The sequence below is a fragment of the Schistocerca nitens genome, chromosome 5, assembly GCF_023898315.1.
Source record: "Schistocerca nitens isolate TAMUIC-IGC-003100 chromosome 5, iqSchNite1.1, whole genome shotgun sequence".
NCBI classification, from domain to species: domain Eukaryota; kingdom Metazoa; phylum Arthropoda; class Insecta; order Orthoptera; family Acrididae; genus Schistocerca; species Schistocerca nitens.
This window is the reverse complement of record NC_064618.1, coordinates 815,103,255-815,122,107: the sequence shown is the minus strand read 5'-3', so window position 1 is coordinate 815,122,107 and position 18,853 is coordinate 815,103,255. Positions and strand designations below refer to the sequence as shown.

Here is an 18,853-nt window from a genome sequence, read left to right as displayed (position 1 = left end):
TGTGTTGTGTTAGAGCTGATCAAAGTTCATCACACAGTAAGTGATCATTGTGGTAAACTCGCATATTATCCATTGCTCATTGACTATAAGTGTATATGCTGTTTTGATAGTACTTTCTGAAGACTGTTATTTCTCTTACGGATACTAGTGCATTAACAATCTTTGTAATGTGAGTGTTCTAGGGGTACCATTCATGCTAGACATTAGGCGTAATATGTTATGCTAATGACTATCCCTAAATCAAATTCATTACTCACTACCTCTGTGTGTGGCTGAATATGATGTCTTAACATAGTTTATAGTTATTATTTGCGTTATTGTAAAAGTTGTAAGAGAAAAATTAATTAAGAGTATTTCGTATTGGAAAAAACTCTTGTGTCCTTTATGGAGAGCATAAAGACTTGGTGGTATAACAGGGGGGGAGGCGGTGGGAGTGGGTCTGTGACAATACGTACCCTCCGCCACACACCACACGGAGGCTTGCCAAGTACAGATGTAGATCTACTCAAAAGTAGTTTCCAAAACAATTTCAACAAAATTTTCAACTACTTTGTTATAATATTGGGAATATATACCTTGTATACGTCGAAATTTTCAATGATTGAATCGAAACAGCTGTAGAGATCGTTCAGCAAATCCACCACCTGAAACAACGTAAGACAGTTTATGAGTGATACATTTACTGGAAATAACGCCTCATGACCAGAGATCACACAAACACTTCTAGCGTACAGCACTGTTATGCATCGCGGCCGCGCAGTAGTAAGTTTAAAATTGTTGGACAATTTAAATTTAAAATTTCGCAAACGCACAACTTCGTTTGATACACCGTCACCTTACAGAGCTGTACACAAACTGAAATTCAAGTGTTAAAAAGTGATGGTAGCGCATCGACTGACTCGAATGTATGTGGGCAGATGAAGCTGACATACGCGTGTGAGGAGCTAAATGCCGCAACTACACTGCCTGAGAAGAAGTGAACCACCCAGAAGACAAGGTCGGATGGCAGTGTAACACACAAATACTCCGTCAGTGGGTATTTAAATGATTAGAACTGCAATTTTCTTTCACAGGAGGAACGAGCACCAGAGTACATTAGCGTTGCTGGAGTTTAGTGTTGTTGGCAGGCCTGATAGAGTATACAGGGTGTTACAAAAAGGTACGGCCAAACTTTCAGGAAACATTCCACACACACAAATAAAGAAAAGATGTTATGTAGACATGCGTCCGGAAACGCTTAATTTCCATGTTAGAGCTCATTTTAGTTTCGTCAGTATGTACTGTACTTCCTCGATTCACGACCAGTTGGTCCAATTGAAGGAAGGTAATGTTGACTTCGGTGCTTGTGTTGAGATGCGACTCATTGCTCTACAGTACTAGCATCAAGCACATCAGTACGTAGCATCAACAGGTTAGTGTTCATCACGAATGTGGTTTTGCAGTCAGTGCAATGTTTACAAACGCGGAGTTGGCAGATGCCCATTTGATGTATGGATTAGCACGGGGCAATAGCCGTGGCGCGGTACGTTTGTATCGGGACAGATTTCCAGACAGATTTCCCGACAGTAAGACGTTCGAAGCAATTGATCGGCGTCTTAGCGAGCACGGAACATTCCAGCCTACGACTCGCGACTGGGGAAGACCTAGAACGACGAGGACACCTGCAATGGACGAGGCAATTCTTCGTGCAGTTGACGATAACCCTAATGTCAGCGTCAGACAAGTTGCTGCTGTACAAGGTAACGTTGACCACGTCACTGTATGGAGAGTGCTACGGGAGAACCATTTGTTTCCGTACCATGTACAGCGTGTGCAGGCACTATCAGCAGCTGATTGGCCTCCACGGGTACACTTCTGCGAATGGTTCATCCAACAATGTGCCAATCCTCATTTCAGTGCAAAAGTTCTCTTTACGGATGAGGCTTCATTCCAACGTGATCAAATTTTAAATTTTCACAATCAACATGTGTGGGCTGACGAGAATCCGCACGCAATAGTGCAATCACGTCATCGACACAGATTTTCTGTGAACGTTTGGGCAGGCATTGTTGGCGATGTCTTGATTGGGCCCCATGTTCTTCCACCTACGCTCAATGGAGCACGTTATCATGATTTCATACGGGATACTCTACCTGTGGTGCTAGAACATGTGCCTTTACAAGTACGACACAACATGTGGATAATGCACGATGGAGCTCCTGCACATTTCAGTCGAAGTGTTCGTACGCTTCTCAACAACAGGTTCGGTGACCGATGGATTGGTAGAGGCTGATCAATTTCATGGCCTCCACGCTCTCCTGACCTCAACCCCCTTGACTTTCATTTATGGCGGCATTTGAAACCTCTTGTCTACGCAACCCCGGTACCAAATGCAGAGACTCTTCTTGCTCGTATTGTGGGTGGCTGTGATACAATACGCCAATCTCCAGGGCTGCATCAGCGCATCAGTGATTCCATGCGACGGAGGATGGATGCATGTATCCTCGCTAACGGAGGACATTTTGAACATTTCGTGTAACAAAGTGTTTGAAGTCACGCTGGTACGTTCTGTTGCTGTGTGTTTCCATTCTATGATTAATGTGATTTGAAGAGAAGTGATAAAGTGATCTCTAACATGGAAAGTAAGCGTTTCCGGACACATGTACACATAACATATTTTCTTTCTTTGTGTGTGAGGAATGTTTCCTGAAAGTTTGGCCGTACCTTTTTGTAACACCCTGTATAAGGGACATGAACAATGTCAGGTGTTGCGTGATGGCTGTGAAGTAGACGTAGATGTTGCGTACTCGTATGAGACGGTGTTATTGGCAACAGGCTGAGAGGAGATGCGACCACATTGTAGGTTTTCATATGGACTTCTAATAGAATGGTGCAGTATCCGGGTTTATGGGACATTCGGAACAGCCTATTGCCTGACGTTGGACTGCCTGAGGACGTAAGCGTTGCCGTGCTGGTCTTCAAGGTTCCGGTCGGTCGTGCGTGACCACCACAGGGAGGATTTCTCTATTGTCCACAAGGCATGTAGTAACCGCTTCACACCTGCGCTTGCCATCCGAGGACAAGTACCGAGCTCCCTCCAACTTTCTGTCATCCTGCACCTTTACTCGGAGACCAGCATCAGACTGATTAGGGAATTACCGTATCAGGCTAAGTTGTTGTTAACATCACAACACGGACTGCTTCGTTCGGAGTGGTGAAGTTACCGGGAGGCATGAATTGCTGATGAACTGCCTTGTCGTCAGTGATCAATTATCGTTTCGCACTACCCACGTTGACTACCGTCAGTGACTATTGTGATGGCCATGGGGCTGGTCCCATTGCTCCATTACTTTGTCGAGTCACAGCGATATTTCTCTTTCCATCACGGAGTGAGGAAGCACTGAGTATGACTGCAAGTCACGGGTGGTAGTGATTGAGGGAACTCTGAAGGGTTAACGGTACGTTTCCGACATCCTGTGTCCTCACGCGTTACCTCTCATGCTTATGTGTCGTGACGCCATTTTCCAACAGGATAATGCTCGCTAACGCATGCCTCGTGTCTCTATGAACTACCAGCGCCACATTGTGGTTCTCTCTTGCCAGTAGGATCCTCAGATCTGTCTGAAATAGAGGTGTCTGGGACTAGCTAGGACGGCAAATGGTTCAAATGGCTCTTAAGGACTATGGGACTTAACATCTCAGGTTATCAGTCCCCTAGACCTAGAACTACGTAAACCTAACTGCCCGAGGCAGTATTCGAATCTGTGACTGTAGCAGCCTCGTGATTCTGCGCTTAAGCGCCTAGAACCGCTCGGTCATGACGGCCGGCTAGAATGGCAACTCCGTCTCAGTATATACAGATTTTAAGACGGCTATTTCCAATTTGTACAGAAACAAGACGGCAGTTATAAGAGACTATGGGCATGAAAGGGAAGCAGTGGTTGGGAAGTGAGTGAGACAGGGTTGTAGCCTCTCCCAGATGTTGAGCAAGCAGTAAAGAAAACAAAAGAAAAATTCGGAGTAGGTATTACAATCCATGGAGAAGAAATAAAAACCTTGAGGTTCGCCTATGACATTGTAATTATGTCAGAGACATCAAAGGACCTGGAAGAGCAGCTGACCGGAATGGACAGTGTCTTGAAAGGAGGATACAAGATGTACATCAACAAAAGCAAAACGAGGATAATGGAATGTAGTCGAATTAAATCGGGTGATGCTGCGGGAATTAGATTAGGAAATGAGACGCTTAAAGTAGTAAATGAGTTTTGCTATTTGGGGAGCAAAATAATTCACGATGGTCGAAGTACAGAGGATATAAAATGTAGACTGACAATGGCAAGGAAAGCGTTTCTAAAGAAGAGAAATTTGTAAACACCGAGTATAGATTTAAGTGTCAGGAAGTCGTTTCTGAAAGTATTTGTATGGAGCGTAGCCATGTACGGAAGTGAAACGTGGACGATAAATAGTTTATACAAGAAGAGAATAGAAGCTTCCGAAATGTGATGGTGCAGAAGAATGCTGAACATTAGGTGGGTAGATCACATAACTAACGAGGAGGTATTGAAGAGAACTGGGGAGAAGAGAAATTAGTGGCACAACATGACTAGAAGAGGGCATCGGTTGGTAGGACATATTCGGAGGCATCAAAGAATCACCAATTTAGTATTGGAGGGCAGCGTGGAGGGTAAAAATCGTAGAGAGAGACCAAGAGATGAATGCACTAAACAGATTCAGAAGGATGTAAGTTGCAGTAGGTACTGGGAGATGAAGAAGCTTGCACAGGATAGAGTAGCATGGACAGCTGCATCAAACCACATCTCTGGACTGAATACCACAACAACAACAACAACAAAAACAAGAACCCATTGCAACGGTTGTGAGACAGATGGTATCAGGAGAGGACACAACGGCTTCACGATGCTCTTCCCAAATGAATAAGTGCATGTATTCAGCCAGAGGGAGTACAACGTTATACTGATAAGCGGGCTCATACTGAGAAGTTTTTTATATATTTTACTCAGTTTTATAACCACTGAAATAACATGATCTCGTCCTTTTAGTTTGATTACATTTCCTCTTCCCTTTTGTGATGCGTTACTTTTGTTGACAGGCAGCTTTTTCGGACGATAAAGCAGTCTGCATTTATATTTCTTGCTTACTTAGCTAACCATCGAGAACAGCAAAATCAGCGCTAGAAAGCTACAACTATCTTACATCAGACTAAAGTGTTTGGTATGTAGGATCTTAATAATCGTTTAATGTACATGAAATAGAGCTTTCGGACAAGAGTAGTACTTACAAAGACTAGGATATACTTCTTCATTTAGGGAAATGAAACATGTTCCATTTTCTCCATTTTCTTCCGACAAACCTTAGAGTAAATAGTATCACAATGACAAGGGATGAAAATCAAAGATATGACCACATCTTGAACAGCACCACACGGAAATGCAAAGAATGACCTCTATAATCCCACTTATATAAAAGGGAATAAGAATTCGATCCTTTCCTCAAGGACTCACATTTAGAACTAAAGATATCTGCAGATTACATCTGTAAAACACCATACACTAAATCTGTACCGTAGCGGGACTCAGATACCTGTACAGGTGTTCAGTTTAAGGTTTGCCGCTCAATTAGTGCTGTACGGGTGGCTGACGTATGGTTAATCTGGGTAGAACACATACGGATTGCTCAATATGCATGTCCAACGGAGGTAGCGGTCTGCCTCTAAAAACGTAGACAAACACAAGGTGTTAAACGGAATCTACAGGATATATACGTATCTAATACTTTTCTAGCAATTTATAAGTGTCACTTAAGTCCTTTAACGCAGTACCGGCAGCAGTAAAGTTCAGCTTTTTCCGTGCGTCACACTGACCTGCATTGGCGTGCTCTCGGCTGAGAGGGCGGTGAAGCCAACGATGTCGCTGAAGTAGATGGTGACGCTGTCGTACGTCTCCGCTATCACCGCCTGACCCATTATCAGCTGGCTCGCCACCGACCTGACCAACAGAAAAGATTGTCAAATGTAAGGAAGACCTTCAGTCTCGGAACATTTTGGACACACGGAATAACTGCTTGCATTCAACCACACGACTGTATCGCTTGATAGCATTGATTTAGAAGCTTCAATTATTTACACTGAATACATTTCAGCTTGATACCTTTATCCGTATCTGGATCTTAACAGATGGACAGGCTCTGAGCACTATGGTTCTTAACATCTGTGGTCATCAGTCCCCTAGAACTTAGAGCCACTTAAACCTAACTAACCTAAGGACATCACACACATCCATGCCCGAGGCAGGATTCGAACCTGCGACCGTAGCAGTCCCGCGGTATCGGAGTGAGCGCCTAGAACCGCTAGACCACCGCGGCCGGCAGGTGGACAGGGAGACAGATGGACAACAAATGCAAAAGAAGTGATATAATCAGAAATTATCAACATTCGAATTTCTTTCATTGACCTGTGATGTAAAACTATTCATGTTGCTAATTTTATGATTGTAGGTCAACGGGAAGTACCCTATAGATTTTTTATCAGTGATCTTGCGAATACCGAAATATGTGACATAAATAGCTCTACCTCTGGATTGCATTGACGTAGGAGATTAAATTCTCCACACACCCCAAGGGACAAAACACTTCAGTATTTGACATACATTTCAACTTGATCTCCATAACCTTCCGGGAGAAAAGGGGATCTCTACGGTCAGACAGACACACGGACGTTCAGGCAGGAGGACACTAAGGTGATTCTGTGTGAATGAAAAAACACACGACATTGGTGTATAATGTTTGTTATTTAGTTTGTTTCACAAACCGGTGTTTGGCTATGACGCCACTTCGTGATGGTGTAACTGCCGAAAACCGGTTTGTGAAATAGACTAAATAACAAATATTATACGCTTTATACCTATGTCGTGTGTAAATATTTTACCAACAGCGCTTGCGTCAGCGCTTGTGTCAGCGCTTGCGTACACAGTAGGGTGGCTTGCAGAGTATGTACGTAGAAGTACAGATACATATTCACAAAAGAATTGCACTTTTTCTTCTTCAAGTAGTAATTAATACTCTTGTAACAATGACAGATGTTTAGAAACATCAATAACAGGATTTTCTTTTTAACCGCTCCAGTTTGCTGATAGTTGATGTTACACCTGGCATTATTACGATAAAACAGATGGAAGTCCCTAGTGTAAGGCACCGATGTCCATTTCGTCATCGTCACCGTCGTTCTTCTTCATCTGCTTCCCAATCGCATCGGGGAACTGCTTCTCAAAATTCCACATTTGGACCATCAGTAATTAATGGAAGTGCATATCATTTCCCGTGTGGGATCTTTGCGGAGTGTAATGTGGATGAAAGTATCGATATTCAAACATTTTTCCTATCTGTTAAACTCTGTAACATAAGCGTTTGTATATGGTAAAAATGTAGCTGTGTAGCACTAGACTGGAACATCTTACGGGGTGGGTTCATCCTCGTGTCGAAAAGGGTGTTCTTCCTTCGCGCCCATTGCTCCTCCCCCTTGTGGATCTGTGAGAGCTGTGTCGTATGTGTAATTGAACAATGTAGGTGACTGTACTGAATACGTGCGTAGTGTAGTGTTATGTATGTGTTGCGGAATGATAACAGGAGAAGGAGAACGGTAAACGCTGGTGCATACACAGAGACTACAACTATCGAATGGCACCAAAGTGGCCACCCAGTTTAAATTCCCCATCCGACGAACGAATCACCATCAACAGCCTCACATGCCTTCACTTCATGAGACCCTGCGGAGAGGCTTGGAATATAATTTACGACATTGGTGGGAAGTGGGCTGGTCGAGGACGAAGCGATGTGGCACCGTAGTTATACCACTGGACTCGCATTTGAGAAGACGACGGTTAAAATCCCTGTCGAGCCACCCAAATTTGGGTTTCCTGTGATTTCCCCAAATCGCTCGAAGCAAATGCCGGGATGGCCACTTTGAAAATGGCACGGGCGATTTCCGTCCCTACCCTTTCATAATCCGACCTTGTGATCGGTCTCTAATGACTCTGCTTTCGATGGAACGTTAAGTCCAATCTTTCTTTTGGTGATCAGGTACTTAAAGCCTCCACCTCTCCTCTCTTTGCCGTTCAAATACTGGCAATGAATATTTCATCCAGCAGCAGTACTGAAGCCGGCTTATCTGTGTGTCGAGAGCCAATGCAAAGGCGTGCATTACGGAACTCGTGTACAGACGCGGTTATAGTTGATTACTGTCCTGCAGTTAGATGCAACTGAGTTTTTCAGTCGATTCTTCGTACAACGCCACTGATCAAGCGCTTGTCCACTCTCAGGTACAAATTGTGGCAACTGGCAGCAGTGAGAATTACGCAAAAGTGCTTCTTGAGCCACTGAATGCGTTGCCAGCAAACGATCACTGAACCAATAGTGGTAGAGTCGAATTTGTCATAACTTTGAAGATGTGTTAGCTACGGCCACTGATGTGGTTAGCTACGGCTCGAAAACTGTACAGGGTGTTTCAAAACGGACTTTACAATTTTAAAAATTCATATAAATTCATTGGAGAAAGATAAACGGCTGGGTTTAGTGTTATTTTGTAGTGAAACACATCAAGTTTTTCTTACCTTAAACTAAGGATGTTGTATGTGGCTTCTGTTGTTTATCCTGCACACATCTCATCGGAAGTCAATTTCTTCCCGAACTCGCTGTAGCACTGCAGGTGTAACTTGCTCAGTGGCGGCGTAAATACTTGCTCTAAATTCATGTAGAGAAGCCGTCATACGAGGTACAAGCACGATATCCTTGATGAATCCCCATTAAAAAAAATCGAGTGGTGTCAGATCTGAGGAACGTAGGGGCCATGCAATTGGCACATCACGGCCAATCCATTGACCTCGAAAGCGGTCAATGAGAAAATCCTATATTGCAAGAAGTAAACATTTCGCTCAGCGGTCTGTGGTATCAAAAAGTATTATAACATATCCAGGTTCACTATCCAGTTGATGGTTGTCTCACGGAAAAAAAGGGGACTGTACAGTTTTTTCTCGCTCAGTGCACAAAAAACGTTCAGTTTATGGATATCACTAACATGTCGCAATGTTTGATGTTGGTTTTCAATGCCCCAAATTTTATAATTATGTGTGTTAAGCTTCCCACTTAAGTGAAAGGTCGACTCGTCAGAAAAGATGATTTTGTCCAAGAAATGTTCATCCTCATGTCATAGATTTAATTTATCAGTGTCTTTTATTGCCTGTACGATCGTCAATCTGTACGGTTTCAAATGCGAACGGTCTCGCAAGACACGCCAAACAGTCGTATGTGAGATCTGCAGTTCGCGAGACGCACGCCGGGTCGATTGAGTAGAGCTGTCGACAAAACGTTGTCTCACTGACTCAATGTCGTCGTCAGATGTGCTTCGGCGGCCTGATGATTTCCCGTGTCTCATCGAGCACCCTGTTTCTACAAAACATTTATGCCACTCGTAAATTGTAGGCCTGCTAGGAGGATCTTTAGCGTACTTGGTACGGAAATTACGCTGAATTCTTGTCGCTGACTCTGATTCTTCAAACCGAAACACGCAGCTAGCACACTCGGGTCCGGTGAAGGCAGCCATCTTTAACACAGCTGCCGCTACCGCTACTTACGGTGCGATTCGGCACTAGCGAACTATGCGAGACAAAACCTGGTGTATTTCCCTACAGATTGACATAACAATCAACTCTTTCGGTACTATGAATTAATTTACATATATTTACAAAGTTGTATAGTCCTTCTTGAAATACCCTATAGTTCACCGCTTTGCATCCATACAAGTAATGGTGAGGGCTTACAAGAGTGCTAAGTGCTACCGACAGATATGGAACCAGGTGCTTCCATGGAAACGAAGGAACAACAGTCAGTGACGAGGCATTCGACGTAGTTCTTAACGTACAAGTAGAACACGGAGGAACGAGACATATCTCAACAATTTTATACGATAGCTACAGGGAGGCCATTGTATGCGTCAGCAACCAAGCATCAGTTTTGGAAATGAGGGTAATGTAAGTACCCAATGGAATGGAATTGCGGTGTAGGCTGCAGCTGCTCACACAATCGCACCTCGGATATAGCAGTTTGCGACGACACCCGGTGATCAGCAAAAGCGTTAACTGGGCACTTGTAGTGCAGCCAGCTCGTGAGCGGATGGTTCGGTGCGCAGTTGTGGTGCTAATGACAGAAATGAACGAGCTTAAAGTAAATCGGGCACCCATAATCCAATGCGCTTTTGTTATATTTTATTTCACGCAGGCGTCAGATGCATTGTTACAGTTTCGGTGTTTTAATCATATGTAGTTTTAATGTTCACAACCTGAAAATGACAGCAATATGTCTTGTAATGTGTTTTCTTAGGGTCCCTTACCTCAGTCGGCAGTAAAAGAAACATAATGCAATCGCTTTGCACTGTTCCGTCGGTTGTTGGTAAAATATTTACACACGACATAGGTATAATATGTATAATATTTGTTATTTAGTCTGTTTCACAAACCGGTTTTCGGCAGTTACACCATCATCAAGTGGCGTCATAGCCAAACACCGGTTTGTGAAACAGACTAAATAACAAACATTATACGTAATACACCAATGTCGTGTGTTTTTTCATTCACACAGAATCACCTTAGTGTCCTCATGGCTGAACGTCCGTGTGTCTGTCTGACCGTTAAGATCCCCTTTTCTCCCGGAAGGTTATGGGGATCAAGTTGAAATGTATGTCAAATACTGAAGTGTTTTGTCCCTTGGGGTGTGTGGAGAATTTAATCTCCTACGTCAATGCAATCCTGAGGTAGAGCCATTTATATCACATATTTCGGTATTCGCAAGATCACTGATAAAAAATCTATAGGGTACTTCCCGTTGACCTACAATCATAAAATTTGCAACACGGATAGTTTTACATCACAGGTCAATGAAAGAAATTCGAATGTTGATAATTTCTGATTATATCACTTCTTTTGCATTTGTTGTCCATCTGTCTCCCTGTCCACCTGTTAAGATCCAGAAACGGGTAAAGGTATCAAGCTGAAATGTATTCAGTGTAAATAATTGAAGCTTCTAAATCAACGCTATCAAGCGATACAGTCGTGTGGTTGAATGTAAGCAGTTATTCCGTGTGTACAAAATGTTCCGAGACTGATTTTATTCCTGGGATAGAAGCGACGACAGCGCAGTAGCTACGGTGACAGCTGGAACTAGCAATTTTAAACAACAGATGAGCGTTCGACGAGTCAGTTACGAGCTGGCAGCGTTAAGTAGTGGACGTGTGGCTGTTGTTTGCCAGCGTTTAGTGTCATAAATCGCAATGGAGCAAATCCCTACATCAAATCTTACAAGACATTCCCTATTAGGTTGTGAGGAAGAGAAAAGTGTGTGCAAAGTTTGTCACATACACATCGAACCTGAACAAACAGAACGACGCATGGACGCTTGCCGCGACTTCATTGAAATCAAAAACGCAGACAATTATTTTCTGGCTAAAATCATTACAGTTGGTGGGACTTAGTGTTACCCGTACGAGCTAACCACAGTAAAACAAAGTAAATAAATTCATACGAGGTTCAGCTCTTCGACGACATAACCGAAATTCAGTACTTTTATAGCAGTTCTAAGTGGTTGTACGAACGTTGTGTGCGTTGTGCTCAATCGACATCTATACTTTTCTCTACTTTTGATTAATTCGGTTGTCAAAGATTTTGGACTGATAAAATACAGCAACCGCTTCCTTGCATCCATGAAGTGGATAACTTAACTTACACTGGGTCATTCTTCTGGAGTGTTGACAGCTGTTTTCCTGTTAGATGCTTGACAAAAAGCCCCGCCCCTAAGTCTTTAAAGAATCAAACTCCCCTGTACAAAACAGCTTTCACAAGAACAGATAATTTTTTCACGCATCTCAGTGTTTATGCCGTCGTATTTTCTGAACTACAGGTCGTGCAATAATATAATTTTGCAGGTACATTTTGTGATATGTGTGAATACCACCTACATAATGTATACAGGTAGCAATAAACAATTAATAAATTAAAAGTTACCGCTGATCATGAAGCTCCATTTACATCTCCCCCCCCCCCCCCCCCCACCTCAAATCCTGTATCATGTCAGTGACACTCTCTCCCTTTTTCGGGATAATACAAAACGTGCTGCTCTTCTTGGACCTTTCTCGATGTACTACGTTAATGCTATCTGGTAAGGATCCCAGACCACGCTGCAGTACTTCGAAAGAGGACGGACAAGTGTAGTGTATGCAGTCTCTTTAGTAGATCTGTTACATTTTTTTAGTATTCAGCCAATAAAACGCAGTCTTAGGTTTGCCTTCCCCACAACATTTTCTGTGCGTTCTTTACAATTTAAGTTGTTCGTAATTGGAATTCGTAGGTAATTAGTGGAATTTACGGCCTTTAGAGTTGACTGATTTATCGTGTAAACGAAGTTTAACGCATTCCTTTTCGCACTGATGTGCATGCTCTCACACTTTTCATTATTTGGGATCAACTGTCAAATTTCGGACCACACAGATATCTTTTCTAAATCGGTTTGCAATTCGTTTTGATCTTCTGATGACTTTACTAGGCGATAAACGACAGCATTATCTGCAAACAACCTAAGCCAGCTGCTCAGATTGTCTCCGAAATATTTTATATACATCAGGAACAGCAGAGTGCCTATAACACTACCTTGGGGAACGCCAGAAATCACTACTTTTTTACTCGAACTGTAACCTCTCTGACAGGGAATCACGAATCCAGTCACATAACTGAGACGATATTCCAAAAGTAGGCAATTGTGTGATACAGTGTCAAAATCCTTCTGAGAATCTAGAAATACGGAGCCAATTTGAAATTTCTTTTCAATAGCATTCAACACTTCGTGTGAGTAAAGCGCTAGTTGTATTTCACACGAACGGTATTTTCTTAACCCGTGTTGACTGTGGGTCAATAGACCATTCTCTTCAAGGTAATTCATAACGTTCGAACACAATACGTGTTCGAAAATCCTGCTTCATGTCGACGTTAACGATATGGGCCTTTAATTTAGTGGATTACTCCTACTACCTTTCTTGAATATTGTTATGACCTATCCTATTTACCAGTCTTTGGGTACGGATCTTTCGTCAAGCGGAATGTTGTATACGATTTTTATGTATTGAGCTATTGCATTAGCATACTCTGAAAGTAACCGAATAGGTACACATTCCGGACCGGAAGACTTGCTTTTATTAAGTAATTGAAATCGCTTCACTACTCCGACGATATCTACTAAGCTCCCATAATGAAGCCGGCCGAAGTGGCCGCGCGGTTCTGGCGCTGCAGTCTGGAACCGCGAGACCGCTACGGTCGCAGGTTCGAATCCTGCCTCGGGCATGGATGTGTGTGATGTCCTTAGGTTAGTTAGGTTTAACTAGTTCTAAGTTCTAGGGGACTAATGACCTCAGCAGTTGAGTCCCATAGTGCTCAGAGCCCATAATGAGATTTTCACTCAGCAGCGGAGTTGACACTCATATGAAACTTCCCGGCAGATTAAAACTGTGTGCCGGACCGAGACTCGAGCTCGAGACCTTTGCCTTTCGCGGCAAGTGCTCTACCATCTGACCTACCCAAGCACGACTCACGACCCGTCGCAGAAGAGCTTCTGTGATGTTTGGAATGTAGGAGACGAGGTATTGGCAGAATTGAAGCTGTGAGGACGGGTCGGGAATCTTACTTGTGTAGCTCAGATGGTAGAGCATTTGAGCGCGAAAAGCAAAGTTCCCGAGTCCCAATCTCGGTCCGGCACACAGTTTCAGTTTGCCAGGAAGCTTCATCTACTAAGTTAAACAAGTTTCCAGCCGTTCTTGATTCGAATTCTGGAATAGTTACTTTGTCTCCCTTGGTGATGGAATTTCGGAAGGCTGTGTTTCTGCTTCTTGCAGCACTGTCGTCGATAGTATTTCCATTGCTATGGCGCAAAGAATGGTTCAAATGACTCTGAGCACTTTGGGACTTAACATCTGAGGTCATCAGTAGCCTAGAACTTAGAACTACTTAAACCTAAGCAACCTAAGGACATCACACACATCCATGCCCGAGGCAGTATTCGATCCTGCGACCGGCCGGCTACGCTATCGCGCAGAGAAGGGATTTATTGTGCCTTGAGGGGTTGACTGCTAGACTGCATTAACAGCAAAACTGTAGGAAACGTTTTCTTTCGTTATTTTTAGGGGTGTCAGCTATAAAAAGTTTCGAAAAAATTTTAAGTAATGTATAAAGTTTTCTGGAAGTCTCTAAGTGGTCTCGTTCTCAAATACTGGAAGAATACAGGCAGGGAAATATGCGAAGCGTGAGTTACACTGCTTGAAGACATACACACCGTTTCTTTTTGTAATGGTAAACGTATAACGTAAGATTATACCCCCTAATGGGTAATTTATGGCAGAATTTGTAATGTTTAAATTCAGTCAATATTTAAATGAATCAGATGAATGGCAGCTCCTATGGGTCACTTAGCCAAAACTGATATAAAGCTGTTGTTGTTGTTTTTAAATGTGGTATAAGGTTAAAAGCCCTTTATTTGAGCATTTGTTTTGGTGCACATTGTGGAGAAAGGTTTCTAACGACGCTCACTTCCAGTACTCTCGTGGAAAGCGCCGCCTAGCAGCATACGACGACGTTGCGCGGCCATGAGTCGCTAAGCAACTCTCAATCCTTATGATGTGCCCCACCACCCCCACAAGTTCGTCGCAACATTTCTGTAACACCCCGCATGTAGATGTTGTCTCTGAAGACACGTGATTATTCACAGTGTCTCCCTAGACCAGTTACCAGACGTGGAGCACAGTCCCAGACAGTGTGAGCGTGGAGAATTAAATCAGCCGTCCTGTTTGAATGGGACCCTCCTCACTCTCGCCTGAAGGGATTTAGAGAAATCACAGAAATCCTAGATCTGGTTAGTCAGCCAGAAAAGTAATCTGCAGCCCTGGCGAATACGAGTCGAGTGCCCTGGCGATGTGCCACCCTCTGGGTTATACAGGGTGTCCGAAAAGTCTCCCTGATTACATAAATTGATAACTCAGGCTAGAAGTAAGATAACAATATGAAACTTGTGTCGAATTGTTTACAACTATCAAAGTTTTTTTTCTGTTTTAGGTTCGCAGTACGTAAGTAGTGGATGAGGTGCAGTGCCCAAGAAGCCATGTTAACCACCAATCAGGAGAAGGCACAGTGTGTCCTGTGGTACCATGAGACACGACCACCAACCACAGTGCAGAGACACTTCCAGACAAAATTTGTAAGGAATCCACCTCATGTCAAGAGCGTTAAAGCCTAGTATGAGAAGTTCAAGAACACAGGATCGGTTGCTGACCTTCCGAGGTCTGGTCGACCGAGAACCTCAGTAGACAGGGTGGAAGCTGTAAGGCAGTCTTTTCTGCGAGGTCCGAAGAAATCGGTGCGCAGGGCCTCGCCTGAATTATAGATGCCAAAAAGCTCTCTCCATGACATTTTACACAAACGTTTATTGTTTCGTGCATACAAAGTGCAAATCGTTTAGGCCTTGTTGCCCAATGACAGTACACGTCGATATGACTTTGCGGTCGAAATGCTATCACGTATTGAGAACGATGATGGTTATCTCAGACGAATTGCCTTTTCCGACGACTTTTTTTGTCAATGGAGTAGTGAATCGCCATAATTTGGGCATTTGGGGTTCACAACCCCCTGGTGAGGTCATGGAGTGCACCAGAGGCACTCCAAAAGTGAATGTTTGGTGCGCGCTACTGCACGATCGAATTATCGGGCCATTCTTCTTCGCTAAGACTACCATCACATCTGCAGTGCATCTGGACATGTTGCAACTGTATGCCGTTCCTCAGCTGCTTCAGTATCATCCCGATGTCTTGTTTCAGCAAGACGGTGCACCGCCTCATTGGTGTTTGGACGTCAGTGCCTATCTCGATATGACCTTTCCTGGGCGATGGATTGGTCGTGATGGGCCAACGGTTTGGCCTCCACGCTCTCCTGACATAACCCCATTAGACTTCTTTTTATGGGGTTATGTCCAGGACGAGGTCTACCGAACACGTGTACCAGATCGTGAAACCCTGCGGCAACGGATAACCACAGTCGTTGAACCGATCCCTCCAGTGATGTTGGCTAATGTGTGGACGTAAACTGAATATCGCCTAGATGTGCTACGTGCTACCAAGGGTGCTCATGTGGAAGTTTACTGATGTGTGTAAAAAAACTTTGATAGTGTGTAAACAATTAGACATTAGTTTCATATTTGCATCTTACTTCTAGCCTGAGTAGGATTTCATAGGGACAGTGGCGTAGCTGACGCTCTGCTGGAACTCCAGCGGAGCTGCAGCGCTGGGCGCTTACTTGGGCAACAGCTGGTACAGCAGTTCCTCGCACTTTCGCTTCTCCTCCAGGTAGTCGGACGTCCGCTCCTCCACCAGAGCCTCCAGGTTGTTGGCGTACTGCTCCATGCGCGACAGCAGGTTGTCCAGGATGTTGCCGCGCTCGTTCTCCCTGTAACACAGCCGCAAGGAGAATGTAACGTCATTCGCCATGGTTCTCAGGCACTAATCCTGTTACGTGTGTCGGCGTGCTTTCGGAGCCAAACTCGTCTTACAAGGAAACATCACCAACTTGACCTCGTATTTTAGGGAGAAAAAAGAGAACCTTGCAGTGTATCTGCCCCTGTAATCGATCCCGCTCGAAAATTTGGGCCGTAATTAAGACAGTATGCAATTATGACCTTCTGAAGGAACAGCTTTCAAACCTGGGCATGCACCGGTTGTTGGTCACTCGCTCCGTCCCACTACATCTGAAACGTCCCCTTAGAAAAATTATGCAAGACTGTGCTTAAACTGACACACAATATTTTTAGCGCAACGCAATCTGACTTTCAAGAATCCCTACAAAAGAATGGCCCTGACTAACATTAACCTATACGTTTCACAAATCACTTACCTCACAAAAAATCTTCGCTACTCAAGCTACTGCAATACAGCGAGCGCCACTACTGCCTGCTAAATAAAAGATTAAAACTACTGAAGGCACTAACTACAGATAGGCATAGTTAGCAAATGAAAGATTTTAAAAGAGAACAAACAATGTATTTACCTTAATAGTCATCAAAAGTCATCATATATATATAGTAGTTCATAACATCCAGTCTTACAAATTTCAAAACTCCGCCATCTCTCTCCCCAAATCCACCACTGCTGGCGGCTCACCTCCAACTGAGCAACGCTACGCGCTGTTAACATCCAGCTGCCGCTGCCCAACACTACAATGGCAGACAACAATGCAAACTAGCCACAGACTGCACACAGCACAGCCAGTGATTTTCATACAGAGCGCTACGTAACGTTGCCAATAAGAAAACATAAACAGCCTACTTATATAGCCCCCATGCTCCCCACAAAAAAATTTACAAATTGTTTTGGGCACTGGCCTTGCAGTAGCTTGAGTAGCGAAGATTTTTTTGTGAGGTAAGTGATTTGTGAAACGTATAGGTTAATGTTAGTCAGGGCCATTCTTTTGTAGGGATTCTTGAAAGTCAGATTGCGTTGCGCTAAAAATATTGTGTGTCAGTTTAAGCACAGTCTTGTATAATTTTTCTAAAGGGACGTTTCATACAGAGCGCTACGTAACGTTGCCAACAAGAAAACATAAACAGCCTACTTACACAGCCACCTAATGATGAGCTCCAGGTACTGTACAGTAGAGAAAGTAAGAGGTTTGCGAAATAATGCTGCGACATTGGTAATACCATTTTTTTCATTGTGTCGAGGTGCACGGTTACTAAACGGAAGCTGAGGCCAGAGATCTCTTTGCTTTGAATATTTTCGCACTGTGATTCTCAAATGCAGTGTCAATGAATGAAACGAATTCATGTACTGTTAGGCAAGTAGCGTAGTGCTATTTGATTGTCAACATCCGTGTTATGATGTTCTTTTCTTTGGACTGTGAGGCTGACACTGCTATGGTGAAGTACATTTGCAGGAGAGGCGCAATTCATCAACGATATTGCCAAGATTAATTTATGAATCGAAGACCACTTCAAAATCGATTTTCGGTCACTTAGTGATCGCTCTATGCTTGTGGTTACCACTTGATAGCAGTGCCTACCAATTTTAATTGTATATCACAGTACTGAGGATGGTCACTAAGTGACCGAAAATCGATTTTGCTGACGATAAAGAAAACAAAATACGGCCAATGCTGATTTTCCTTCCAATTCTATCCACTATTTGGTCGTGGTGCACCAACACGCCTTGGAGTCGCCAATCAAGAAGACCACTTCATTTCATAATACACCGAACAGCCAAAGGAACTGGTAAACCTGTCTAGTATCGGGTAGGACCATCGCGAGCACGCAGAAGTGCCACAACACGACGTGGCATATACTCGACTAATGTCTGAAGTAGTGTTGGAGACAATTGATACCATCCATCCTGCAGGGCTGTCCATAAATCCGTAGAAGAACGAGGGGGTGGAGGTCTCTTCTGAACAGCACGTTGCAAAGCATCCTAGATATGGTCAATAATGTTCCTGTCTGGGGAGTCTGGTGGCTAGCGGGAGTGTTCCTGGAGCCACCCTGTAGTAATTCTCGACGTATGTGGTGTCGAATTGTCCTCCTGGAATTGCCCAAGTCCGTCGAAATGCACAATGGACACGAATAGCCAAACAGAGAGGATGAATACGTATGAGTCATCTCTCACAGTCGTATTTGACGTATCAGGGGTCCCATATCACTCCAACCAGCTTGGACAGTGCCCTGTTGACATGCAGGGTCCATGGATTCACGAGGCTGTCTCCATACCTGTACACGTCCATCCACTCGTTATAATTTGAAA

At 43.7% G+C, this 18,853-nt stretch overlaps 1 protein-coding gene across 1 annotated transcript in view; it reads right to left on the bottom strand.

Annotated features, from left to right (window-relative positions):
• LOC126260737 (atrial natriuretic peptide receptor 1-like) overlaps positions 1 to 18,853 on the bottom strand; it is a 506,740-nt gene that overhangs the window by 84,113 nt on the left and 403,774 nt on the right. The window contains exons 17-19 of the mRNA XM_049958075.1: positions 16,368 to 16,517; positions 5,861 to 5,984; positions 576 to 644 (exon numbers count right to left, since the gene is read on the bottom strand). Coding sequence (XP_049814032.1) covers positions 576 to 644; positions 5,861 to 5,984; positions 16,368 to 16,517 — 343 coding nt within the window. The remainder of the gene's footprint in view (positions 1 to 575; positions 645 to 5,860; positions 5,985 to 16,367; positions 16,518 to 18,853) is intronic.